Here is a 25,948-nt window from a genome sequence, read left to right as displayed (position 1 = left end):
TAACCCATGTTTAAGTGCAAAGTATTTGACTGAATGCAAACAAGCACTGCAACATTTTACAGTGAAACCACTGTCTACATGTAATTTGGCAGCAGACTAGGGCTTTCAATAGCAGTGTGTCAGGAATGCTAACACAGTGATGGCCACTGTGCCGAAGCCAGCCCATATTGTGTCCTGTCAACACGGAGAAGAGCTCTCTGTCTATGTTGCCAGAGTACGAAGGGAGCCCACACCTCAGAATACAGATAATTGGCACATCCGTCACCTGCCTCCAAAGTGCTTGGCACATGCTGAGAAATGTTCTCAGGTGGCTGGGGGGGGGGGTCCCAGCTCTGAACTCCTGGGGGGGGGATGAGAACCACAGAGCCGTGGATATGGAACTATCCCCTTTTGTCCATGAGATCCCACAATTAAAAGTCCCCCTCAGTGAGTGTGAAAGTCCCCAGGCCTGCTACTGGTGCTTATTTGAATCACGCAGTCAAGGACAGAAAGTCTACTCCTCTCAGTCTTGCAGAAAGAATTCTGTATAACCAAAGTGTTCAGAAGGTGGTATGTGCCCCCCCCACCACCTTATGTCCCCCACTACGAAGGGCCAGCTTACCCAGAAGCACATGTGTTCCTTTGTTCTGTCTCCCCACTACAGTCCCTAATCTGGAAGGCAGCAGCAGCCAGCATGAGAAAAACCCACGCTTTCCGCAGCTGTTCGTGCTTTCACACCCTGAAGTGGCGCAGATACACCCTGTCAGGGCCTGAGCCTAAATGGGTTATGCCACTCAAACTAGCAGACAACTTGGGGTCCGTGGGGAGCATTTAGGCGTAAACCTTTTAGCACCTGCTACTCCTACCATGTTAACTGGCTGTCTACTGGGACACTGCCTTGGACACAGACTTCAGGCCAGGACTGATAGTCACGGAAGAGTCCTGGGGAGGTGGCAGCAAGGTGATGAGCCCTGATGGGCACAGGTACACTGAGAGCCCAGTGGTCTTTCTCAATAAACACCCTTGCACTGTGCTTGCAAAGGCCAGAAGAAAGCAGGGAGTGGCCAGCACCTGCCAGGAGGCCATGCTTCCCTGAGTGCTGGGGAGAAACAACTGCAAACTCAACCACCAGCCAGAGCACAGCAGGCGTGTGTGCAGGCATGACGTGCACCCACACCGCAGACTGCAAAAGGCCACTATCTGAAGGGACCACTGCATGACTTGTGGTGGGTTTTTCCCTCTCCTCTCTGACTCATGAGACCCCAAAGGAACTAATAATAGGAATTGGCACTTACGTCAAGAGCCATTTGGAAGTCCACAAAGTCTCCTAATTCAGGAGAAAACAGAATCCATAAGAACGATCAAAATGAACAAAGATACATTTCTGATTCCTTACTAGTTAAGTGAACTCACTTGTAATATATTAAACTGTACAGCTTAGAAGAAAAGTGTGTGTCATGTCCACTCCACTCATGCACTTAGCAGGTGTAGGACAGAATTCCATTTGAACTTGCAGCAGCACTTCCTCTCAGAAGGCTGCAGCTGGTGGCACTTCACTACTCTGACCCTTATAACAGGCGATGTTTTAAAAAAGGAATTTCTGCCGGGCGTGGTGGCTCAAGCCTGTAATCCCAGCACTTTGGGAGGCCGAGGCAGGTGGATCACGAGGTCAAGAGATCGAGACCATCCTGGTCAACATGGTGAAACCCCGTCTCTACTAAAAATACAAAAAATTAGCTGGGCATGGTGGTGCGTGCCTGTAATCCCAGCTACTCAGGAGGCTGAGGCAGGAGAATTGCCTGAACCCAGGAGGCGGAGGTTGCGGTGAGCCGAGATCGCACCATTGCACTCCAGCCTGGGTAACATGAGTGAAACTCCGTCTCAAAAAAAAAAAAAAAAAAAAAAAAAAAGGAATTTCTTACCACCTTTCGTTTCTATGTACTTTTTTTTTTTTTTTTTTTTTTTTTTTTTTTTTTTTTTTTTTTTTTTTTTTTTGAGACAGAATCTTGCTCTGTTGCCCAGGCTAGAGTGCAATGGTGCGATTTTGGCTTGCTGCAACCTCTACTTCCCAGGCTCAAGCGATTCTCCTGCCTCAGCTTCCTGAGTAGTTGGGATTATAGGCACCCACCACCATGCCTGGCTAATTTTTGCATTTTTAGTAGAGACAGGGTTTCACTATGTTGGCCAGGCTGGTCTCAAACTCCTGGCTTCAGGTGATCCACCTGCCTTGGCCTCCCAAAGTGCTGGGATTACAGGCATGAGCCACTGCACATGGCCTCTTTCTATTTTTTCTAGGCTCTTCACAATATAATTACGATATAGCCCATCGAAAGAATAATTTTTGGTAAGAAGATTTTAACATAGAGATGCAGTGGTTTAAGTTACAGCTCTTAAATTTAACTTACCAAAAAGATTCCAAATAATTGATCTAAGATGCAGGGAAATAAAAAGCACTTATCTTGGCCGGGCGTGGTGGTTCATGCCTGTAATCCCAGCATTTTGGGAGGCCCAGGCAGGTAGATCACCTAAGGTCAGGAGTTTCGAGACCAGCTGACCAACATGGAGAAACCCCATCTCTACTAAAAATACAAAATTAGCTGGGCATGGTGGCGTGCACCTATAATCCCAGCTACTTGGGAGGCTGAGGCAGGAGAATTACTTGAACCTGGGAGGCAGAGGTTGCAGCGAGCCAAGATAGCGCCATTACGCTCCAGCCTGGGCAACAAGAGTGAAACTCCATCTCAAAAAAAAGCACTTATCTTGGAAGTTGGTGTATTATCCTGAAGGATCTGAAACAAGTACAACATACCCCTGGTGAACAGATTCCCATGGTGCTCTAACACTTCTCCTTAACTCAGGATACTTTCAATCAGAAAACCTCAGCTGTCCCTGGGGAAACCTGGCTGTTTCAGATGGAAAACAAAGTAATGTTTGGAGGACAAATCCCAGTAGCTGCAGTATAATTAATCGCTGGTGAAATTATTCCCTTGAACTTGTCTGTGAGCCAGAGGTGCTTGCGAACAGCACTTACTCTGTGAGTGGGAGCCTTGTAATTGAAAACGGGGTAGCCCATAAACCCCCCATCCACGCCAACTATCTTGATCGTAGCAAAAGCTGGCTTCCTCATTTGCTTTACTGTAACTACTTATCCTGGGGAAGGTGACATCTGAGTTTCAGTATACAGGCCACACAATCAATTCAAAAGATTATCAAGATGTCTGCTTAAAGGAAGAACAATGCGATGTCTACAAAAAGTAAGCATTTCTAAGCTGTACTGCATGGAACCTGAGCATGCCTCACCTCTGTTAAGGCTGAACTACTTGTAGTAGGAAAATCAAATCTCGTGTTAACTAGCCCTGATTCTCTGGAGTGTGAAATGGTTAACTCTCTCCCAGGGGGAGAAAATAAAAGTGGTAGAGAGTTATCTCATATAGATGATCTATTAGGGTAAGGAAGGAACTACCTAGACAAGGTCAAGATTTGTTTTTGCAGACCCAAATTCCCAAATTAAATTTATTTCCCAGCATAACAACTCTAAGGTTAACACCCATTTAAAATGAAAATTCCTTCCCTTTAAACTAGTGGTATTCAAGAGTGTAATGTTCTCAGGCAAGGGCATGGATAGGAAGAGGGATCTCCCCCCGACAGGGGCAGACACCCTGACCCCTGCACACCTCTATCTTCTACTACCTGGAATCAAACCATATGAACCTCCTCACACACCAAAAGTGTAAACTTTGGCAAGCTACTCACTCCCAACTTCCATCTGTCTGGATTATGTGAGTTCGGGGTCACCAGCTGCTTTTAGGGGGATGATAATCTTTGAGGATTACACACTTTTCATCAGACACCTGTTTAGTTCAGCAAATCCTGCTGAAAGGTCTGTATCAGTCGACAGCACTGGGTTTGCAAGCCTGGGAACAGACACCAGGCCAGGGATTTATGGCAGCTTTTGAGAACAGGAAATCTGATGACTCTAACCAAGTTATCTCATGCTTGGAGATGGCAATTCACTGGTCTGTACGCTCATCCGTTCCTGGTTTCTGGTGCTGAGCAGCACTGTGACTAAGTGGATGAATGGCATGTGATCAGTTTAAACAGTGATAAATGAACCTGACAGGCTATATATATCTCCTCATTTAAATTTTGTGGTGATTTTGCAATTAGTGCAGAAGGAAGCTGACCCTTAGTTCTCACATCATTTTAAGAGAACAGCCGTGCTCTAAATGACCTGTGACCTGCCTGTTATCTTACTGCTTTCCACTTATTAAAAGGTACAGATGCCTCCTTGGCAAAGAGGGAAATTTTGAATTTTTCAGATATTTTACATTTTAAGAGATTGGTGTTGAAACTGTGGAAGTTTGAAACCTCTCTTCTGTAAGTTCTATGGGTATGACATAATTATATAAGAACTTGAATAAATGCTGCTTCTCAAGATCTCAGTGTGGAGACCTGTGGCATCAACATCACCTGAGAACTTGCTAGAACTTTAAATTCTCAGAACCTATCTCAGACCTGCTGAATCAGAATCTTTAGCAGGGAGGGGCAGGGCTTAGCTCCTGTGCTTTCAGAAGTCCGTCCCCCCAAGTGATTCTGATGTGCCTGAGTTTGAAAATCGCTGCTAGAACCCTGCTCTGAAGCTGCTGGCTTTGATGAGGGTGTGGCCACTGAAGAGACAGTAGGACTGAAGAGTCTTAAATAGGTGAGACCTCACTCAGCTCCTTGGATGGCAGATAACTAAAGAATGGACTCTCCAAAGCCCCACCAGACTGAAACTTAGCTAGAAGTCACTGAGTTGCCAAATCGTTTTGTGCAGATGTTCTATGCCTCTGCTTCTCAACTTCCTATTGTGCAGACAAACCACCTCTGGTTCACAGCATGGGCTCTTGTTCAGCAGGTCTGGGGTGTGGCTTGAGACTGCACGTCCAACAGCTTCCTGTGCCATGGACCACACTTGAATAGCAATGGTTTATACTTTAAATCGGTGGTTTTCAAATGCTTTGGTCTCAGGACTCAGAGCTTTTGCTTATAAGGGCTCTATCTATTGATTTTACTGAGAAATATAACAAATATTAATTCATTTAAAAGATAACAGCCCATTATGTAACATTTTTTTAAAATAAAAAAATACCTTATACTTTCTAAAATATAAATAAAATTTATAGTGAAAAGAATGGCATTATTTTACATTTTTTGTAAATCTCTTTAACTTCTAGCTTAAGAGAAGCTAGTTAGATTCTTTCTTTCCCGAAGACAGGGTCTCCCTATGTTGCACAGGCTGGTCTCAAACTCCCAGGCTCAAGCGATCCTCCCACCTCCGTCTCCCAAAGTGCTGGGATTACAGGCGTGAACCACCACACCTGGCCTGCTAGATTTTCATAGATTGCTTTGGTATTTAATCTGCTGTGATATCACAGGCATGAGCATGGGCTCATGACATTGTGGAAAACATTCTGGAAAACTCCTCTGTATACTCATGAAAAAATGAAAGGAAAAAGGAAAGAGAGTATCTCAGTATTACTTGGGAAATAGTTATGACCTTGTGGACTCACTGAACCATACTTTGCGATCATGTGCATTAAACAAAGATGAGAATTTTTTCAAGTTGGGCAACAGGCCACCAGTATTTTAAAACAGTATGTCATATATTGAATATAATACGACAGATCGTGAGAGGCTCTATGGGTTGGTGAACAGTCTGGGCTCTGGAGCCAGACTGCCCAGAATGGAACCTGGGGTCCACCTTGTACCAGCTGTGTGACCTTGGGATTTTATTAAACTCAGTGCTTCGGATCCCTCATCCCTAAGATGTGAATAATAATTGTATCTATCCCTTACAGTTCTTGAAAGGATTAATATGAAGCATGTAGAACAGTGCTTGGCACATTACAGTAATCCTAATAAGTGTTAGCTATGATTATTATTCAACGTATTGAATGAATCAAGTCTCAAGGTGATCATTTGGGTAACTAAATATCCTTAAGGTAGGGAAAATAAATAAAATTTAGAAGGAAAAAGATTGAGATGAGATAATGTCACATTAAAAAATGCTACGTGATGAATTAATAATAATCTTTTAAATGAATTAATAAACATTAAACAGAAGGAAAAAGATAGAGACATAGACATATAGATTGCTCTATAGAATCAGATTGAGAAAAGCTAACTTTCTTTTCCTACTTTTGCCTGAGGAATCTGAAAACCATTCCATGGACTCAGACAGAAGCTCTCCTCTCATCTCATCCTTCCTTCCTCTCCCTTCCCCTCAGCTAACCACTCAGATATAAATTAAATTAAAGAAAGAGGCCATTAAAAAAAAAATGTGCCTCGGGAGTGGTCTTAAGAAATGGCAACAAAGTTCCCAGTAAACACAGTTCTGTGCCCCCAAATTCCCTTTGGCCCCTTAGTTCTTAACTTCAAGGACTACCCTTAGGAAACAGCAAACCCATCCAACCACAGAAACAATGACTGCTTAGGGCTTCAGCAGAGCCCAGGGACAGTCTCAGGACAGATGAAAGACCCAAATGTTCTACAAGACTCAAGTGTGTCTCCGGGAAAATGGCCTGACCCAGCAAAACCCTGAGCATGGAGACAGCATGTCTTTGGGGAAGAAGCCTGGCTGCCCTGGGTCACATACCAGCCTGTTTCTCTAAACCCCTGTCTTAGATCTCTCTTCTCCAGGATCCCACAAGCTCCTCAGCAGACCTCCACTGCTGTGCTCTTCCTCAAGGGGCCACTGTTTTTCTTGCCGAATGTCCTCACCCCTCCAAGTCCATTCCAGAATGGAATGGTCTTCCTTCAACTCCCCCAGTGGAAGATGTACGGCAGGAGCATGACTCCCCTGATGCTGTGTGGTGTGCCCGTGTGTCCAAGCTGACCAACCATGCTGGGATTTACCAGATAGTTCCATGGTTCTGTGGGTAGGTGTGGACTCCTTTGTCATTCTGCATGTCAGTCCCCCAGGAAAAAGGCACAGGTGCTTAGAAAGAAATTTTACAAGTAGTGCATCGGGCAGCACCAAGGGCACTTCCCTCCCCTTGCACTGCCCCAGTGTCAAGGAGCATGGATCTCTGTGGATGTGCTCCTGAGCCGGGGGTGCCAGGGTAGCATGTGCCACATAGAAGCAGGCTGAGGGCCAGAGACAGCTGTGTGAGATGGCATTTATACCTGATTTTCTCACCCAGTGAGAGAACTGCTTCTTTTTATTTTTGAAACAGGGTCTCACTCTGTCACCCAGGCTGGAGTGCAGTGGTGGTGTGATCTTGGCTCACTGCAGCCTCAACTTTCCGGGCTCGTGATATTCTCCCACCTCAGCCTCCAGAGTAGCTGGGACAAGTGCACACCACCATACCTGGCTAATGTTTGTATTTTACAAGGTTTCACCATGTTGCCCAGGCTGGTCTCTAACTCCTAGGTTCAAGCAACCCTCCTAACCTTGGCCTCCCAAAGTGCTGGGATTATAGGTGTGAGTCACCGTGCCTGGCCTATTGCACCTTCTTCTGTCTTTGAGTCTAACTCAATGGTTCCTGACCCTGCCTGCACATCAGAAACACTTGGGGCTTTAAAAAGCCATAGACGTCTGTGTTCCACCCAACCTCAATCCTTACCTAACTCAGACTTGTCTGGTTTCAGATATATTATGGGTTACATTAAGGAAAGGGCCTTGGGGACTATACTTGGGCCAGATCATTAAACGGGGTGCAGTACCACTTCTTCATTTTGCCACCTCACAGGGCTGTGGTGGTAGCAGCGGTGCCTAATGAGAAATCCCAGTAGCAGGCAAATCTTAGAGAAACAGAGGCACTCTGAGTTGAGGCAGGGGAGAAGGATGGCCACTCTGTAAAGAACCGTGTGATACACTTCACAGAGTTTCATTTTGTTAAACATTCGGCAAGGAGTATTTGTGAGTGTATGGTGTGTCACCACAACTGAGTTCCTGGTCTAGTGGATTAGAAGAATAAAATTTTTCTAATAAGGTAACTGACTATGAGATAGATTCATCCTTCAATTTTCTTGTTAGGAAAATGAGGCACCTGCCACACAGGATAAAATCATCATGCAATGAGAGATGTTATACTCTGTCAGTATCATTTATGCCCAAACTAGAACTGTTTGGGGAAGGCAAGAATCTTTAAAAATATGTTGATGTAAGTATAGCTTACCAAATTGTTGACGTAACCAAATTGTTCATGAAGCCCACTGCCTATCACCAAACTAAGTTAACGCTCTGATTTGTGACCCAGAGGCACTTTCAGTTAGGTAATGATAAAGCCCCAGTGCTATGGCCTTCGGTATGACAGAAATTAGAAAGGCATGCAGAGGAAGAGCTTCCTCTTTGACCTTTTAATTTTCCACAATTCAAACCACTTTTAAATTTTGGGATATTTTAGGAAGAACAAATTTATTTTAAAAAATTTTAAGATGAGGTAATTTGGCATTTTAAAATTATTTCCTCTCTTATAATAGGCAAGAATCTACATTAGATATTCATTTAAAAAAAAAAACCTGAAATAGTTTTTGAAATAGAAAATAACACGATTGAAATAGAAAATAATTCTTCAGTTTTCATTAAAAGAAAGCATTTTAAATATCTGCCCCCCACCCCAAGGCTTGCTCCCCAAGTTGAAACTTGGATAAAATTTCCATGTCTAAGTTACAAAATTCTGGTAACAAGAACTTACCAATGAAAGGCTTTAAGATTGCAAACTTGATGAACAGATACACACTTCAAATAAAGCATATGCTCCAAACAAATGACTGCATGCACTTAAAATGCTTTACCTGTAAGACCATTCTCCTGCTGCTAAAACACTGCAATTGAACATTTTCCTTAAATAAATCACTAAATGCAAAAACTGAGACTTATTTTGCCTACTTTTATATGTCTGAGGTTCTATTGGGGGGAGCTGAGATAGTTCATTCTAATATCTAGTCATCTGGTCTGGTCCAACCATACAGACGGATGATGGAGGGTGGAAGAGGGGTGGTATTTACATAATCATGGGAGTACCACTGATTCCAGAACCAGGTTTGGGAGACAGGATGGTTGGAAGAGCAACTTGCCTTTCCATTTGCTCTCCTACAAGCCCCCTAAAATGCTGTGTGTATATGTGGAAGGGAGTGTGTGTGTGTGTGTGTGTGTGTGTGTGTACCAGCTGTAATTTTTAAAAATAGGACAAAGTATGTTGTAATTCCAATTCTGGATGATGAGCTTTCACACAGCAAACAAAAATACACAGCAAGATTGAAGAAAGAAAAAATGAGAATACAAATCTCCTTAGAAATTTTCTTTGTTTTCAAACAAAGTACATTTCAAAAGGGAATCTGTCAGTTTTCAAGATAACTTTCTAAAATCAAAGTACAGCCCATCACCTAATCTGACTGATCAACTACTGTTGTAAATTAAGACACAGAAACTGTCGCTAGTTGTCCTCAGATTATCTAGACAAACAATCCCATTCCACTGGTCTACTTTTCTTTTCACTTATTTTTTATTTATCTCTCAAATGCTTTGAAATGTGATTTGAGGTAAGAAGCCTCTGGAGGTCAATGGTTGTGTCCCCCCAGGGTTATTGCTGAGGCCTCTCTGAAGCTGTGCATTATACAGGCACCCTGAGCAGCAGAGATGGGGTGGGAGGGGGCAGCCAGACAAGTGACTGGCTGGTTTCCCCATAGATTTGGTGTCATGTAGGGACTTTGCCTTTAATCTTAGGGAATCTTAAGGTCCAAACTGGCTACAGTAGATGTTAGCTGTTAGAAAAATAAACACATATGCATTATCATCACCAGCAGTGTTAAAAATAGCAATGCCTACTCCTTTGGTTGTAGATGATACATTTCTCTAAACCCCTGGAATGAGCTGCTATTCTGTCCACTGTTTCGCTAAATTAGACTTCAGTAACAATACATTAATATAAGCAGAGCTTCACCACAATATACTAATATTATCCCCATAAGCCTTTATATTATGTTAATCCAAGAATTTCCATTCCACTTTCAAAGGCCTAAAATGGTTTTGTGCTGTGTTCAACAGCTGAGTGCCTACTAGGTACTAGGCACTTTTCTAGTTAGGTTTTATACAGATACTCTATTTTCCAAATTTAATGAGAAAAAAAGCTCTGGGAGTTTAATTTGTTAGCTGGTATGCTACTGCTGAATGCAAGAACCACAAACTACGTAAATAACAGGAACTCAAATAGACATGCTAACAGCTAAAGTTCATTTTTAAAAAATCATTTCAGTATGCTACATTGCAAGGAATCAATCACACTGCAATCATCATTTACAAATCAAAGTACAACATACACACTCATGGGGGTATATACAACTAGGTAGGAGTGTGTGATTATGGACAAGTAGATTGAAACTGTAAATTATGTAACTGTCTCTTGTAATTACCCTGCTTGAGAACCGAAACAAACTTCCTGTATAATTTTGCAGGAGAATGGAGATGAAGATACAGAATCACTCTTTAGTTGGTTTTAACCCTTCCACAGCTATTTCATTATATGTGATGAGGTCAAAGAAAGTTTATGCTTAATTTATGAAAAATTGGCAGGGAGGTATTTCAAAGTAAATCCTCTAAAAAGCTTCCGATTATTAATTAAATCTGGTGATTTCTCTTCCTCTTCAAGAAAGATTTATCTAAATTATTTGGTAAAATAAACAATGTTTAAAACAAATTCACAGGCATCATTCATTTTATTTCCTCTCTAAAAACATGCATTATAGCCTGTAAGTTTTTAACTGGATGCAACTGAAAAGCTACAGGGATAGAAAGCTGTCTTCAGAGGCATCTTCTGCTTTGGTAGAGAAAAATCTTACTAATATCCTTAACTTCATGGAGAAAAGCTCCAATGCTGGGCAAACCCCAGGGCAGGTCTCCTAATCTATGAGCAGAGAATCATCTTCCGAAGAAGAAAGAAGCCTGTTTTTCTGATAAATAACAGAGCTTCATTTCACGACATTTTAAGACATCCTAGCCATTTTCATCCCTTTCTTAAAAATCTAACTTTTAACATCTTTTCTCCAGTTTCTAGTGCTTAAAGATCTGCCCCAAATTTTAGAACTGCTTAGCAACGTAGGAGGAGGAAAGGGCAAATTTCCCGTACACATCTTACAGTGTCTGCTGGTGCTGTTCTTCCCACAAAAATAGAAAAATGGGAAAAGAGTTCTCATGCTGCAGTCTCCTCTTTCTCTCCTCCGGTTCACAGTTAAATATTTTCTCTGTACTCCACCCTCACTCTGCATTGCCATTCCTTGTCCATTTCATCCTCATTCTGTTAATGCACAACCCTTCAATTATGTTTTTCTAAGTTTGAGAGTGAAAGTGAAATTTACAGGAATGCTGTTCTCTAATGAACTAAACTCAACACTTTATAGAGGATTTGATTCAAGTAAATTTCAGTACATTTCCTTCACATAAAGATGGCTATGCAAAGGCTGACATGGAGTTGATGCCCGTACACCAAACACTTGTGCACTCGAGTTTTCATCTTCAGGCAGTCAAGGTGAAAAACTGCATCTCTCTCTCAAACATGACCAATAGGCTGCTACCAATAAATCGAAAAAGTTGTTTCAGTTTTAAGAGTTACAAAAACCCAAGAGCTAAGATACCACAGAATGTCACCTCCCATTTTAAGACGATCACTTTCTAAAAAACCAAAAATAAAACACAGATACAGAAAATGACAAAAACCAAATATAGAGCTTAATGGATTATTATAAGGTAACTATCACCTAGGATCAAGAAATAGAAGTTTGCCGGCCACTCCAGAAAACCTTCTATATGCTCCAACCAATCGCCCCTCCTTTCTTTTTCATAGGTAACCACTATCCTGACTTTTATAATAAACTCTCGCATTTCTTTATACTTTCATCACCAAAACATCCCAGGCACTAGAACAGTTTTGCCTATTAAAAAAAAAAAAAATCTTAATGTCATTTTAATCTATGGGTTCCACCATCACCCCTTTCTTTTCCTTGCCATCTATCTGTGGATGAACTGGGGCCACTTGACCTCTAGTGTCCACACTCTGGGTTTTTCTGATCTCCTACTTGCACTGCAGCTCAGTATGCTCCTCTTTAGTCTGTATCTCTTGCAAAATGGCAAGCAGATCCTGTGGCTTGATTAGACTTAGGTTCAATCCATGGGCAAGACTACGAATATCCTTGATCAGAAGATACATAATTTCTGGTTGTCCTTTTTGCAACTGTTGTTGTTGTTCATTGTCTAGATCCATTAATTCATGGTGGTAGTGGAGATTACAAGATGATTATATTTTAATTCTGTCCTTTTCTTTCCATTTGAGACAGAGTCTTGCTCGGTTGCCCAGGCTGGAGTGCACTGGTGCGATCTCAGCTCACTGCAACCTCCACCTCCCTGGTTCAAGCAATTCTCCTGCCTCAGCCTCTCAAGTAGCTGGGACTACAGGTGCACACCACCACGCCTGGCTAATTTTTTGTATTTAGGAGAGATCCATCTCTACTTTCATGGTGTTGCCCAAGCTGGTCACGAACTCCTGAGCTCAAGCTCAGGCAATCTGCCTGCCTTGGCCTCCCAAAGTGTTGAGATTACAATCGTGAGCCACCATGCCTGGCCTGTCATTTTATTTTCATTGGTTAGCTGGAATATGTTTATAAAAAGATGTTTCTGGCCTGGTGCAGTGGCTCATGCCTGTAATCCTACCACTTTGGGAAGCCAAGGCAGGCGGATTGCTTGAGCACAGGAGTTCAAGACCAGCCTGGGCAACAATAATAAGACTACAAAAAAAANTAGAGACGGGGTTTCACCATGTTGACCAGGATGGTCTCGATCTCTTGACCTCGTGATCCACCCGCCTCGGCCTCCCACAGTGCTGGGATTACAGGCTTGAGCCACCGCGCCCGGCCTTACTTTTCACTATTCTAATATCCGTATAGTGGTTTTAATTTGCATTTCCTTAGTATTAGGTATCTTTCATGTGTTTACTGGCAATATGTATCTTTTCTTTAGTGAACTATCTGTTCAAAATTTTTACCCATTTTTAAAATTGGCATTTTTTTTTTTTTACTATTGAATTGTAAGGGCAAACATACACACATGCACACGCACACAGGATATAAGTCCTTGATCAGATATGTCTTTTACAAATATTTTCTCCTTGCCTGTGGTTATTCATTTCATTTTCCAAAGTGTCTTTCAGCAAGCAGAGTGTTTTCATTTTGATGATATCTGGTTTATCAATTATTTTATTTCATGGCTTATAGTTTTTGTGTCCTTTCCAAGAATCTTTGCCTAACTCAAAGTCACAAAGATTTTTCCTATTTTCTTCTGCAAGTTTTCTAATTTTAAGTTTTACATTTAGGTCTATGATCCTTTGGAGGTTAATTTTTGTATTTGATGTCCGATAAGGATCAAAATTCCTTTTATTTGTTTATGCTTATGGAAGTCCAATTGTTACAGCAACTTGTTAATTTTGTTGGCCTTTCTACCTCTGTCATTGGTAGACAGGTTCATAAACAATAATCTCTGAGCCTCTGTTAGTCAGTTACATTGTATCTTTGGCTTACTGATCAGCCCAGGCAGAATAATTGGAAGATAGCAAGTAAAAATTTTTATCTCTAAGCTGGGCATGGTGGTATACACCTGGGGCACCAGCTATTTGGGAGGCTGAGGTGGGAGAATTCCTTGAGCCATGATAGCGTCATTCCACTACTCCAACCTGAGCAACAGAATGAAACTCTAGCTGGGCATGGTGGTATGCACCTGTAGTCCCAGTTACTCAGGAGGCTGAGGTGGGAGGATCTCTTGAGTCTGGGAGATTGAGGCTGCAGTGAGCTGAGATCACACCACTGCATTACAGCCTGGGTGACAGAGGAAGACCCTGTCTCCAAAAAGCTTCAAATTTTTAAAAAATAAAATGATATTTCCTCTCCTTTACTACTTGATTACTTCACTGTACAGTTTATATAGGAAAGGCAGGATAAATGCTTTAATTACAGTTATTTTGCAGTTTCAAGCTAATAAACGGGTTCCTATCATCCTCTAAATCAGTTTGTTTTTTAATAACATTATGAACTTGTGAATTTAAACATTCGATAAGTTGCAATAAATTGCAATTTTTATCTTTATTATTATATTTATTATCTGGTTGCAGCCTCTTCAGATTGACGCTGGAGTCCTTTTGACATGACCCTAATAATTTTTGCTTCCTTGCTGTCTAGTATGACAAGAAGGACTTGTGTTTTGTTTTGTTACAGAAATAACTCTTCAACTTCATGTAAAATGATGACTGTATTTGCCCACATAAAAGGACATATGCAAATTTATTGTGGAGAGTGATGTGCTCCTGTATTACATTTTCTCATGATTTCAGCGAACACCTTTTGATTTTTTCTCATGATTTCTTTCTCATGATTTCAGCAACACCTTCTGCTGTGGAATTATGCTGCATATTTATTTCCATGTGGACAAATGGTTATGTGTCTAACTGAATTGCCTTTAATTCACTCAACCAGCTTTATACACTTTAGAAGCATTAATTTAAAACAATTTTGCTGAAAAAAAGAGTTCCTCTATTATGTTAACACAAAGCAGGACTCAATATAAATAATTACAAAACAGAGGTTTTTATATTGGTAAACATGAAAATGTAGCATGAATACTAGAGTAAAATCATGCTAACCACAAATCTATGGAGGAGAAAAACAATCAGATTTCTAACTAGTATTTTCCTAAACAATTCTAAATAAGTTAAGGAAAATCTTTTGTTTTACCCAATACAAAATGATATTAAGAAAAAAACCACCAACCAACCAACCAACCAAAAAACTGCCTTACAACCAGCTGAAGATATAAATGTGTTGTTTAGGGCCGGGCGTGGTGGCTCATGCCTGTAATCCCAGGACTTTGGGAGGCTGAGGCAAGTGGATCGCTTTTGCTCAGGGGTTTGAGACCAGCCTGGGCAACATGGCAAAACCCTATCTCTACTAAAAATACAAAAATTACCCGAGCATAGTGGTACATGCCTCTAATTCCAGCTGCTCACGAGACTGATGCAGGAGAATTGCTTGAACCCAGGAGGCGGAGTCTGCAGTGAGCCGAGATCATGCCACTGCACTCCAGCCTGGGTGACAGAGCAAGATTTGGTCTCAGGGAAAAAAAAAAAAGAAAAAGAAAAAGAAATACCATCATGAGAGGGGGTAAATGCAAACAAACTTTTATCTCAGAATATTCTATCTCAAACATAATGTTTCTATTACAAGCTGGAAACTACGTTCAAGGGAAAATAGTTCTCTAGAAACCCAAGCCAGGTGTAGCACTAATTTCAACCAAGCAGAACAAAATCTTTCTTGATCTTGTTTTAACAATGGGTCAGGGCACAGTGGCTCACACCTGTAGTCCCAGTGCCTTGGGAGTCAGGAGGATAGCTTGAAGCCAGGAGTCTGAAACCAGCCTGGACAACAAAGCAAGAGCCTGTCTCTACCCAACTCCCCACCCCTGCCCCCTGAAAAATAGTCAGGCATGGTGGCATGTGCCTGTAATCCCAGCTACTTGGGAGGCTAAAACAGGACGATCACTTGAGCTCAGGAGTTCAAGGCCACAGTGAGCTATGATCATGCCACTGTACTCCAGTCTGGGTGACAGAGGGGGAAGGGGAAGGGAAAGGAAAAAGGAAAGGAGAGGAGAGGGGAGAAGAGGGGAGGGGAAAGGAGGGGAGCGGAGGGGAGGAAAATGCTTCTCTTCCACATGTCTTAACTCAGTAAATGGAAAACAGAGTTAGAACTATTTCTTCCTCTGCACTGCCACAGCCTCTCTCATGTTTGAAATTGCAGGGCTGTGATGAATTTTGTGTCTGACCCTCTACTACCCTATGAGCAAGGACTAAGCCATTCATCCTTATGTCCTCATCACCTAGACCATCCCTGGCACAGTGTATGTAAAGCATGTTTGTTGAAGGAAGGGATGAAGGGATAAATAAAAGACTGAGAGGAGATCTGAGTTTAAGCACTACTGGTCAAAAGGTAGCTGAATGCATCTGGCAGGTGTTGACACTGATACAAAGAAGTAGATTAACTAGACTCAGGCATTCACTTATCTCCCCCAACAATTCTATTGTGCATCCTCTATGTGCTAGGCACTGTGCTCGTGCTTGGAGTTCGGCCATGACCAAGTCTCTGCCCTCTTGATGGTCCGGATAAGGTTTCATTTTGTTCCAGTTACTGCTGAAAATTAGGTTATTCTCTCTTTTTTTTTTTCTTCCTGGAAGATATCACACTAGTCCAGATTAGGTTATTCTCATACCAATTATTTGAATGGAATTTGTACAGTAGTGGGTTTCACTGCAAATGCCAGTCAATGTTAGAAATCCAAACAAAAAAAAAATTTGTTTGGAAAAAAAAAAAAAAAAAAAAAAAAAAAAAAACCCACCTGCATGCCAAAACTTGAAAAAATTCTGAGCTATGTAAGGCAAAACAGTAGCTTTCAGAAAAAAATGAGAGAGACTGCAGACCGTATGTTTCATATTTACAATGTTTTCATTGAGGCAATGAATACAAACTATTCTATAAGAGCTATTTATTTGCTCTTATTTATGACAAGCTTAGCTTAAAAAAGGATACACAAATAAATCATTAGCTGCACTGTCTCATGCAACTCATTTCAATGCATTCAGTAACAGTCAACCTCTGAATAAATCACTGAGAGCTCAATTTTCAACCTTGATGTTATCTTTAGCATATTAAAATATATTGTACTTCAGACCAATGTAATAAAACAGTAATGGCAAAAGCTTTTAGTGTAACATATTATAATGAGAAAATAAGGAAAAATAGCCATTTTCCTTATTATATTACAGACTAGAATCCTATTCAAATAAATGTCATCATTATACTTGATTACACAGGTCAAAATATGTCTTCCAAAACCCAGCAAAAGCCCAAGGATACAGCTGCTGGTCCAGGATTTTCCTACAAGTGTCATGGGGATGAAGGTGGGAGGCTCCTTATCTTAGAAAAGACTATGAAGTACTTGAGTACCATTTCAAAAGCATAACTTATGATTCTTTAATGATTGCCTTGACTGCACTCACCCAGGAGTGTAGCTGCTGGGAAGGCTAGGTAAAGAGAAGCTTTCTTGACAGCTTCTTATGGCTAAAGCTGGAATTTTCCTTCCAAAATAAATGCAATCAAGAAATGAATTATCTGATAAGAGAACAAGTAAGGAAAAGATAAGTATCTCTTCAACCAACTATGTATAAATGTGGATTATGTCACAGCTCTGCTTTCTCTGCCCAAGGTTTCACGCAGACAGTGACATCTTCTTTCTGATGCAACTTAAATGATCTTAAGATAGAGGCTGAATGTCAGCAAAAGTACCAGACCTCCAAAGAAGACAGGACATACCAGGCATCATTTGGAAGTAAGTAAACCAGTGCTGCCTGTTCATGTTCTAGTAAAATAAAATTCTCCCTAAGAATCACACACAAGAAAGGAAAGCACATTTTAAAAGCCCTTCCCGTAATAATTAATGTAACATTTGTTCAACAAATAATAAGAACCTACTAAGTGCCAGGCTCTTCTAGAAGGTCAGAATGCAGCAGAGGGCAAAGTCCACACTCCCGTGAAGCTTACTTTTGGGCAATCAATAATAAATACAGTCATGCACCACATAATGACGTTTAGGTCAATGATGGACCACATATTCAATGATAGTCCCATAAGATTATAACAGTATATTTTTACTGTACCTTTTCTATGTTTAGATACAAAAATGCCCTTATGTTACAACTATTAATACCTACGGTATTCAGTATAGTAACCTGCTGTCCAGGTTGGTTGCCTAGGCGCAATCAGCTATGCCACATAGCCTAGGTGTGTAGTAAGCTATGCTGTCTAGGTTTGTCTAAGTACACTACATCAGTGAAATTGCCTAATGGTGACATTTCTCAAAATAAATCTCAGTTTTTAAATGATAAATGACTGTATATAAAAGACCTATGCGATTTTATCAATGACTGCACTTGCTTAGCCTAGTTTTTTGTTTGTTTGTTTTGTTAGTCCCACTAGAGAGAGAGAGAGAGAGAGAGAACTACCAAGTAACACAAGTCCCTAAGAAATGCTGTCATGGTCCCTCGAAGCGCACCTTTGAGGCTTGGTTTGTAGGGCCCATAAATGAGGGAAAGTAGAATATTTACTCTGCAGCCTCTCCAAGACAGACTCAAGTGAGTACTTCATGATCTCCTCACTCATGGATATGACAGAATTTACACAGCTCCCCAGGGTAAATGGGTGAGGCGGCTAGAGGTGAGACGACAGGCACTGGAGTTCTGGACACCCAGGAGCAAAGGGAGCAATATCTCTGTTACCCGTACCCATTCTCAGGTCTTATCTTGGGAAGCGCAGCCCTAAGCTGACCACATGGTGCAGAGACACCCAGAGACCCCTGCTAGAGAGTACAGTTTCTCACCAGGGCCTTGAGGGCCCAGATGCAGCTCCCGAGGGGAAGGCGTGTGCCCTGATACTATGCTCAGCCTGCCCTCTGGGAGAAGCCAGTGCCTCCCGCACAGCCCTGGTTCCATGAGGCTTAACACAGTCAGGTGAAAGGGGTTACCGGAATCCAACCAACTGGACTTCTAAATGGAAACTCCTGCTTTCCAGAGAAGATAGGCCAGTGGGTATTAAACATTTATTTCAAGAAAGCAATTTTCAGGTAGAATGAGAAACCACTCAGTCTCTGCTTAAAAACATTCTTAAGTTTCACTTAAGTTGTTCTTTGAAAAGTTTGTAAGTGGAAGCTCTTTTAAACAAAATAATCCATGAAGGCAGTCTGTGAAAACTAGAAGTTAGTAGCTGGCAACCCAAACTACTATGACATGTACTCCTGTATTTAGCCATCCTATAATAAAACATTTAAGCCAGTAACTTGCATCTAAGATTCTGGGAAGAAGCAGCTTTCTCTCTGACAGAGTGGATATGATTAGCCTCCTGACATCATACCCCTCTAGGTAGAGATGAAGTATGTGGCCTTCTTCCTATGGACTTAGACGGGCAGAGAAGCAGGGAGCAAGAAACCAGAGAGAAGATGCTTTTCTCTTCCAATGTGGTGCTTCCTCAAGAAATCAGCCAAGAACGATTAAGAGGCTAAAGGAGAGACAAGCCTGGGGATCTCTATGGATGTGTGTGGTTGTGGTACCTAAAGAAGAAATCTCTACCATTAAACCAGAGGAGGAAAGAATGACGGTGCAGAAAACCACAACGATGAATACTCAAACGAGAAAGGAACGAAGGTACTAAATCATACCCCAAAGGATCTTTAAAAGTTTATTTATTTCCTGCTTTCCTAAAACGTGGTTGGTTGTATATGTGTGAGGTGGCAGGGGGAGGGGAGTATCATTTCTAAAAAAGGGAACACGTGGAAGCATGCTGCAAACCACACTTAAGACAGGAGCCAAGTTCATAACCTGGTGGCACAAAACTGGGCCATTTGCACCACCTTCTAGCAGCGCTGATTAATTATAGACTCCATTTTTAAATAGTGCACAGACCTCACAAAAGCCAAGGTGAACCCTCAGCATGTAAGAGGCAGCAAAGGGGATTTCCTGAAGTGAATGGCCAATTCATTCAATCACTCTGCTTCCTATGGTTACAGCCTTGTTCCATAAGGACTACCCGATACCTCAACACTGAATAAAGAAAGCCAAAAACTGAACCTGCGGACACATTTTTATGATTATACTACAAACAAACATACTAATTTTAGAAATGCCTGAATGTACCATTGATACTTAACTGATGAGCTTGGCATTAATGGATATTCAATGGCAAGTTTATCTGGTCTCAAAAAACTACAGACTTAAGTTTGCAGACTTTTGGACCCGGCTGTCCTTTACCCTTTATAGCTTTCATTACATGTACCTCCGCCCCCAACAAAAAAGAAAAAGTTAATCTGAAATTTAGAATCTTTATAGTTCTAGTTAGTAGGTTTGAGTATTTTAGTTAGGAGAGAATATTGAATTTCATCAAATGCCAGTTCTGACTTTGTAATAAACCACCCGCCTGGATATTGCTTTTTGTTTTCCCCTCAATTTTTTCCGTCAGCACTGCTCTTTCTGCTTCCTGCTAATGGACACACACATGTTCCAGGCTCTACAGCTTAAAAATAAAGACAACCAGGTTCCTATGCCCCCAGCACTTGACAGTCAAGCTTTTTTTTTTTTTTTTTTTTTTCCCCCAAAGACAGTCTTGCTCTGTTGCTGGAATGCAGTGGTACAATCTCAGCTCACTGCAACCTCTGCCTCCCAAGTAATTCTCCTGCCTCAGCCTCCCACCTAGCTGGGACTACAGGCACACACCACCACGCCCATATTTTTATATTTTGTAAAAATAAGAAAATACAGTAATTTTCGTATTTTTAGTAGAACTGGGGTTTCACCATGTTGGCCAGGCTAGTTTTGAACTCCTGGCCTCAAGAGATCTGCCTGCCTCAGTCTCCCAAGATCTACCTGCCTCGGCCTCCCAAAGTGCTGGGATTATAGGCATGAGCCACCACACCTGGCCCAGATCTTGGTTCCTAAATACTGTTCTCCAGTCTAAGGAATGAAGGCTCTTAGGAGAAACGGATGATTCCATGACTGGCTTAAGAAAAGGATAAGCTAAACCTGGACCATAGTCCTGTGGCAGAAAGGAAGAAAGAATCCACAAGACAGAAGCATGTGGAAAAGACACAAGAACCCACTTGAAATAGTTGCTGCTAAATAAATCCAGGATAATTTGATGTTTGGGCAACATCAAAATCAATCATGGTAACAACAAGTTATAACCTAAAGAGTAAAATTAAAACCCATAATTATATTAAAAAATTAAATAAATGGGGAAGAAGAAACAACTCTTCTTTATGGAATGCCAATTAATAAATTATAGAAAGAATGGAATTAGAAAATTACCGTTTGGTAATTATCATAGTAATAATTATTTTAGATAAGAGCCATAAATGAATGGTAAAACTAGAATGTGAAAATTATAGGAGAATTGATATTTATATAATCCCAAAGTATCTTCTCACCAGATACTTACTGATTACAAATGGAAAAATGGTAATTTCACAGTGAAGAAAACTGGCAGGTACCACCTTAACCCAGTGATGAGAAAAATATATTATCATATGATCCTGATGCACTGGGGGGACGGTCATTTCTATGGTACTCCTGCCAAAAAATGTACAGCCTGAATCTAATCATGAGGAAACATCAGATAAGCCCAAATTGAGTCATACTGTACAAAATAAATGGCCTGTATACTTCAAAAATACAAAAATCATGGAAACACAAAGCAAAGCAAAACAAAACAAAAAACCAGATACTATTCCAGATTAAAGGAGGCTCCAGGGACATAGTAACTACATACTGCATGTGATCCTGGAGGAGGAGATTTTTTTTTTCCTCTAGAAATAATATCAGTATAAACTGGCAAAATTTAAAATTTGAACAACATGCATAGATTAATATCTTGATTTTAATAATTTGTATTGTGGCTATATATGAGAGCATCTTTGTAAAAAAACACTGCAATATTTAAGGTGCAACATGTCTTCAACTTACTCTCAAACGATTCTGAAAAAAAATATGAGAGAGAAAGAGAGAAACAAAGGGAGAGAGAGATTCAGAATAACAGAGCAGAAAACAGATGTGATAAAATGTGAACATGTGCAACAATGCATGGGAATTTTTGGTATTATTCTTAGAGCTTTTCTCTAAGTCTGAAATAATTTCAAAATTAAAGAAAAAAATAGTGAAATGGAGAAAGTATTCCTGGGCAGCCCCAGCAGCAGAAGCAGTCCAGGGCTGGGGAGGGAGCACTCTGGGGCCCCAGTGCCCAGCAGCAGCTGGAAGAGCAGCTCCTTGCCTTGCTGGTGTGAGGCTCTGAAGAAGGAACTGCAGACGTTTTGCTGGCAAGGGAGTTCTCGAAGTTCTGAGGTATCTGGTGGGGATGGAGAGGGGGAGAGAGAGAGAGAGAGAGAGAGAGAGAGAGAGAGAGAGAGAGAGAGAGAGAGAGACACTTTACAGAGATGGGGAAAACTTTAAAATTTTCTGATTGAGAAGGAGAGGGAATCCTGGAATCCAAGAGGAAAGAAAGTATTTTCAACCAATCCAAGATAGTCACTCTCTCCTCCACCCATTCCAGTTGTGGACAAAGAGTCACAAAACCCCTTAGGGAGTTTATGAGCAAATTGGGAGTTGATGCCCTTTAGTCACTCTGGCCAAACTCTGCAAATGGCCTCCTGGAGAGCCATGCTCTGATAAATCCCAGAGAAGCTTGTCTAGTAAGGGAAAGAATTGACTTATTTCGCAAGCAGCACATGGTCCCATGGATGACCAATCCACCTCACTCGGCTGCCCTGAAGAACAGTGTTCAAAGCTCTACATTTGCAGTTCTTTACACAGACGGTCCCTGGCTTACAATGGTTTGACTTTATTATGGTGTGAAAGCAATACCATTCAGTAAAAACCATACTTTATCCATTCCTGGGTTAGTGATATGTGATACAGCAGTCTTACATGAGATATTCAACACTTTATTATAAAATTGGCTTTGTGTTAAGATTATTTTGCCCAACTATAGGGTAATGTTAAGTGTTCTAAGCACATTTAAAGTAGACCAGGCTAAGCTATGATGGTTGGTAGACTGGGTGTATTAAATGTATTTTCAATTTATGATATTTTCACTTTACAATGAGTTTATCAGCCCACCGACCCATTGTAAGTCTAGGAGCATGTATATATACACAACGCGTTATTCCACCCATGTTTGTGATCAAGTGTGCAAGTGGGCGGCTGTATCTTTCTCCCTGCTTGTACCTTGTTTCAGCTTACTAAACTGCAATTATAAAGATCTACCTGATTTACAACCTCATTTAACTTACTGAAAATACATCCCTGACCAAAAGACCCCAGGCTCATGTACAAAATAGAAATAAGATAAATTTAACCATTAAAAGTCTTTTGAAAAACCATAGCGGATTTTAGAAAACCTGCAACCCTAGTTAGCTTTCTTTCTTGGGCTCCAAATTATGAGATTAAAAATGATCATGAGAGGTCATGTGACTCATCCCTACCTTCTGCAAAAGGCTGGATTTCAATCATTCTGGAAAGATATTTATCTACCATTACTTTAAGTAACTTCCAAGAGAAGGTGCTATTAATTTCTTCAGCAACCTACTCTATCTTCCTTAAAACTTTTAGAGCCAAGAAATTCTTTTGGTTTTAAATTGAATTTCTGTTGGGTTTACACCAGTTCCCATTTTCTTTGAGTGCTATAAAATTCTTCCCCTAGTCTCCCTTTCTCTGAGGGAATAACACCAATCCCTTTCCAACCTTTTTTTTTTTAACTATTACAAAAGTTTAAAAAAAAGTCTAATATGAAAATGTACACGACCTAATTTTTACATCATAGTAAAACAGGCCCTATGGAGAGAGGACATGGTTTCTCCGCTGAACAGCCATTATTTATACTCGTTCCAAGGCTTCTAACATGATGATACTATTTCCTCGTATTACCACCATTCCAATATTGTTCTGTTGTCCGCTAGTTGCCATCTCCACACATTCATCTATCACAAGATTCATAATGGGATCAAATCCCCGCAATATTCCTTGGACATGTCTACCACCATTTAATTTCAGTGATAACTTCTTGTCCATAAATATTTTCAACTCAGGAGGGTGAGCTTTGCTCATGATGGCTACTCTGCGGGCTCACAGAGCCCTTTCCAACTTTATTCAAACCTTTCACCACACTCTTTAACTCACTCCAATAGGGACAATGCTAAGTGTACAGGAAGGAGAAAATTGAAAACCACACCCTCAGCACCTCACTGCCTGGTCACATCCTGGTGGACAGCATTCATCAGTGTGGCCCTGAGCCACTCATTAAAGATTTTAATGTGTTCTGTAGTTTAAAAATACAAGATAGATTCTAATAGATTCTAATAACAGTTTCCGCTAAAATGGTTAAAATAAAGACACAGCATTTGAAGATGATATCTGTTACCCGGATTGTTTGTTCTCTTACGTAGAAGGTCTTAGTGGCAGATTATGCTGCACAAATAAGATGCTACTGAATTTAGAGCTTAAACTTTTACCTAGTAAGTACCAATTCCTTTTTAATTTTAGGTAGACAATTATTGTGGACAGCAACCACATCAATTTGAAATTTAATTTTTATCAATAAAATTGAATTTATATAATCGAACACATGTTATTATATAGGAAACTGTTCTACTGGATACAGAGAAGTTGGAAGTCTGACACCTCTGTCAATAATTATCACAAAAGGGTGAACAGAGTGTAAGTGTGATGCCATATAGAATATGGAACCAATAAAGGTATGACATAAAATTCCAGGAGGTAGGATCAAAAAGCAGAGATTCTTCAGCTGGCTCTTAACAATGGGCAGGATTTTTAATAAAGTCTAGGAAAGGAGGAGGTGATCATTTCAAGGAATGGAATGTACAGACCAAAAACGGAGGTATAGGATCATGCTCAGAATATTTGAGAAAAAGGAGATTAGCAGATAAAAAAGCTTAAACGATAGGCTGGAACTAGACGTTGGAAGACCTTGAATACTGAGCTAAGGAACTGCCTTATTCTGTAGGTATACAGATATGACCACAAATGTAAGGCTGGATGGCTGCTATGCATACCAGAAACTACATTTATGAACTACTTATGAATGTTAGCCACACAAAACCAGAGAACAAGATAAATGGTTTTGCCCTTAGAAATGATTACAGCTAGGACTCCATAAAAATAAAAATGGTACACTGCATTTGGTAGATGGCCCTCCTTGGGATTACTGGTTTCATGGATATCTAGGTCAGGAAAGTATAGATAAGATTAGGGTAATGAATTAATAACTAAAAATATTATCTAAAAATAGAAAAATAATCAAAATTCTTCTTTTAAAAGAATCACATTCTTCAATGTCAATAAATTATATAAATCAGTCCAAAACTGCTATTCAGTTATTTTATACTTTAATCAGACCTTAATCTTTTAATACCTAATAATATGGCTTTAGATTCACTATATTTCTTCATGGTTTTCTGTGAGCACATTTACATTGTGGTTTTGGCATCTGATGTACCTAATGAAGATTGTGCAAAGTCCTAAATTTCCCTCCTTTCAGTTAATAATCAGACAAACTGCAATCTGGTAATCAAGAAGGACCTGGTTCCTAGTGACATATGACCAGAAATGACTATTATGGGATATCTGGTCATCGTGTTATCTAGATATTTTGAATCAATTCTCCAAATGTACCCCTAACACTACATTTACATATCCAGTAAAATATAAACAAGAAGGAAAAAAACTACCAATTTTTAAAAACATTATCCGTGTGCATACTTTTATATATTATTCCGGTTTTAATTGAGGAGGCTCAGAAGATATGAGTGTATATGTGATAAACCTCAGACATAATTTCCATAATAGAAAAGGGAAATTAACAAAACAAAGTAAGAGTTATTTCTACCAGCAAGGCCCAAGATATGCTGCCTAGAGAATTATTTTTCTAAATGGAAATATACCTTTCCTGCTTTGTACTGTACAAGATTATAGGCAAAATTTTAGAGAGCTGAAAATCCTTTCAAATAATACTTCCTTTAGCTTTAATCACGAATAATTGCCTCTTTTGGTGCTAATGAGCATGAGCACCACAAAATGGAATGTAATTCTGCCGGTTCATTCAGGGTAATGGCTTTGCATGTGAGGGCCGCTGCCGAGAGATCTAGTCTCAATTTCCTAGAGTACAATCACTGAGCAGCAGTACATTTTTCAATTGAGGAAGATGTTCTAACCTATGTAAATATAAATAGAAAACCCATTATCTATTGATAAAAACAACAATGCAGGTTAAATAAAGTTTTATGTGTTACTGTTTCCTGTAACAGCCATCAGCTTCCTGAGATCAAGAAAGTAAATAAAGTACT

General features: G+C 40.4%; 2 protein-coding genes across 13 annotated transcripts in view; both read right to left on the bottom strand.

Annotated features, from left to right (window-relative positions):
* KAT6B (lysine acetyltransferase 6B) overlaps positions 1-25,948 on the bottom strand; it is a 208,660-nt gene that overhangs the window by 13,708 nt on the left and 169,004 nt on the right. The window lies entirely within an intron of this gene.
* LOC108318604 (small nuclear ribonucleoprotein G-like) lies at positions 20,443-25,945 on the bottom strand. The gene has a single exon (XM_037727205.1). The coding sequence runs from the start codon at positions 23,691-23,693 to the stop codon at positions 23,463-23,465; it is 231 nt and encodes a 76-aa protein (XP_037583133.1). The 5' UTR covers positions 23,694-25,945; the 3' UTR covers positions 20,443-23,462.

The sequence above is a fragment of the Cebus imitator genome, unplaced genomic scaffold (genome assembly GCF_001604975.1).
Source record: "Cebus imitator isolate Cc_AM_T3 unplaced genomic scaffold, Cebus_imitator-1.0 Scaffold11, whole genome shotgun sequence".
Classification (NCBI taxonomy): Eukaryota; Metazoa; Chordata; class Mammalia; order Primates; family Cebidae; genus Cebus; species Cebus imitator.
Note: the sequence above shows the minus strand (reverse complement) of the source record. Positions and strands in the feature narration are given on the sequence as shown.

Bases quoted from the DNA above. Each gene is read 5' to 3' on its own strand.
- LOC108318604 (XM_037727205.1), bottom strand. From the start codon at position 23,693: ATGAGCAAAGCTCACCCTCCTGAGTTGAAAATATTTATGGACAAGAAG.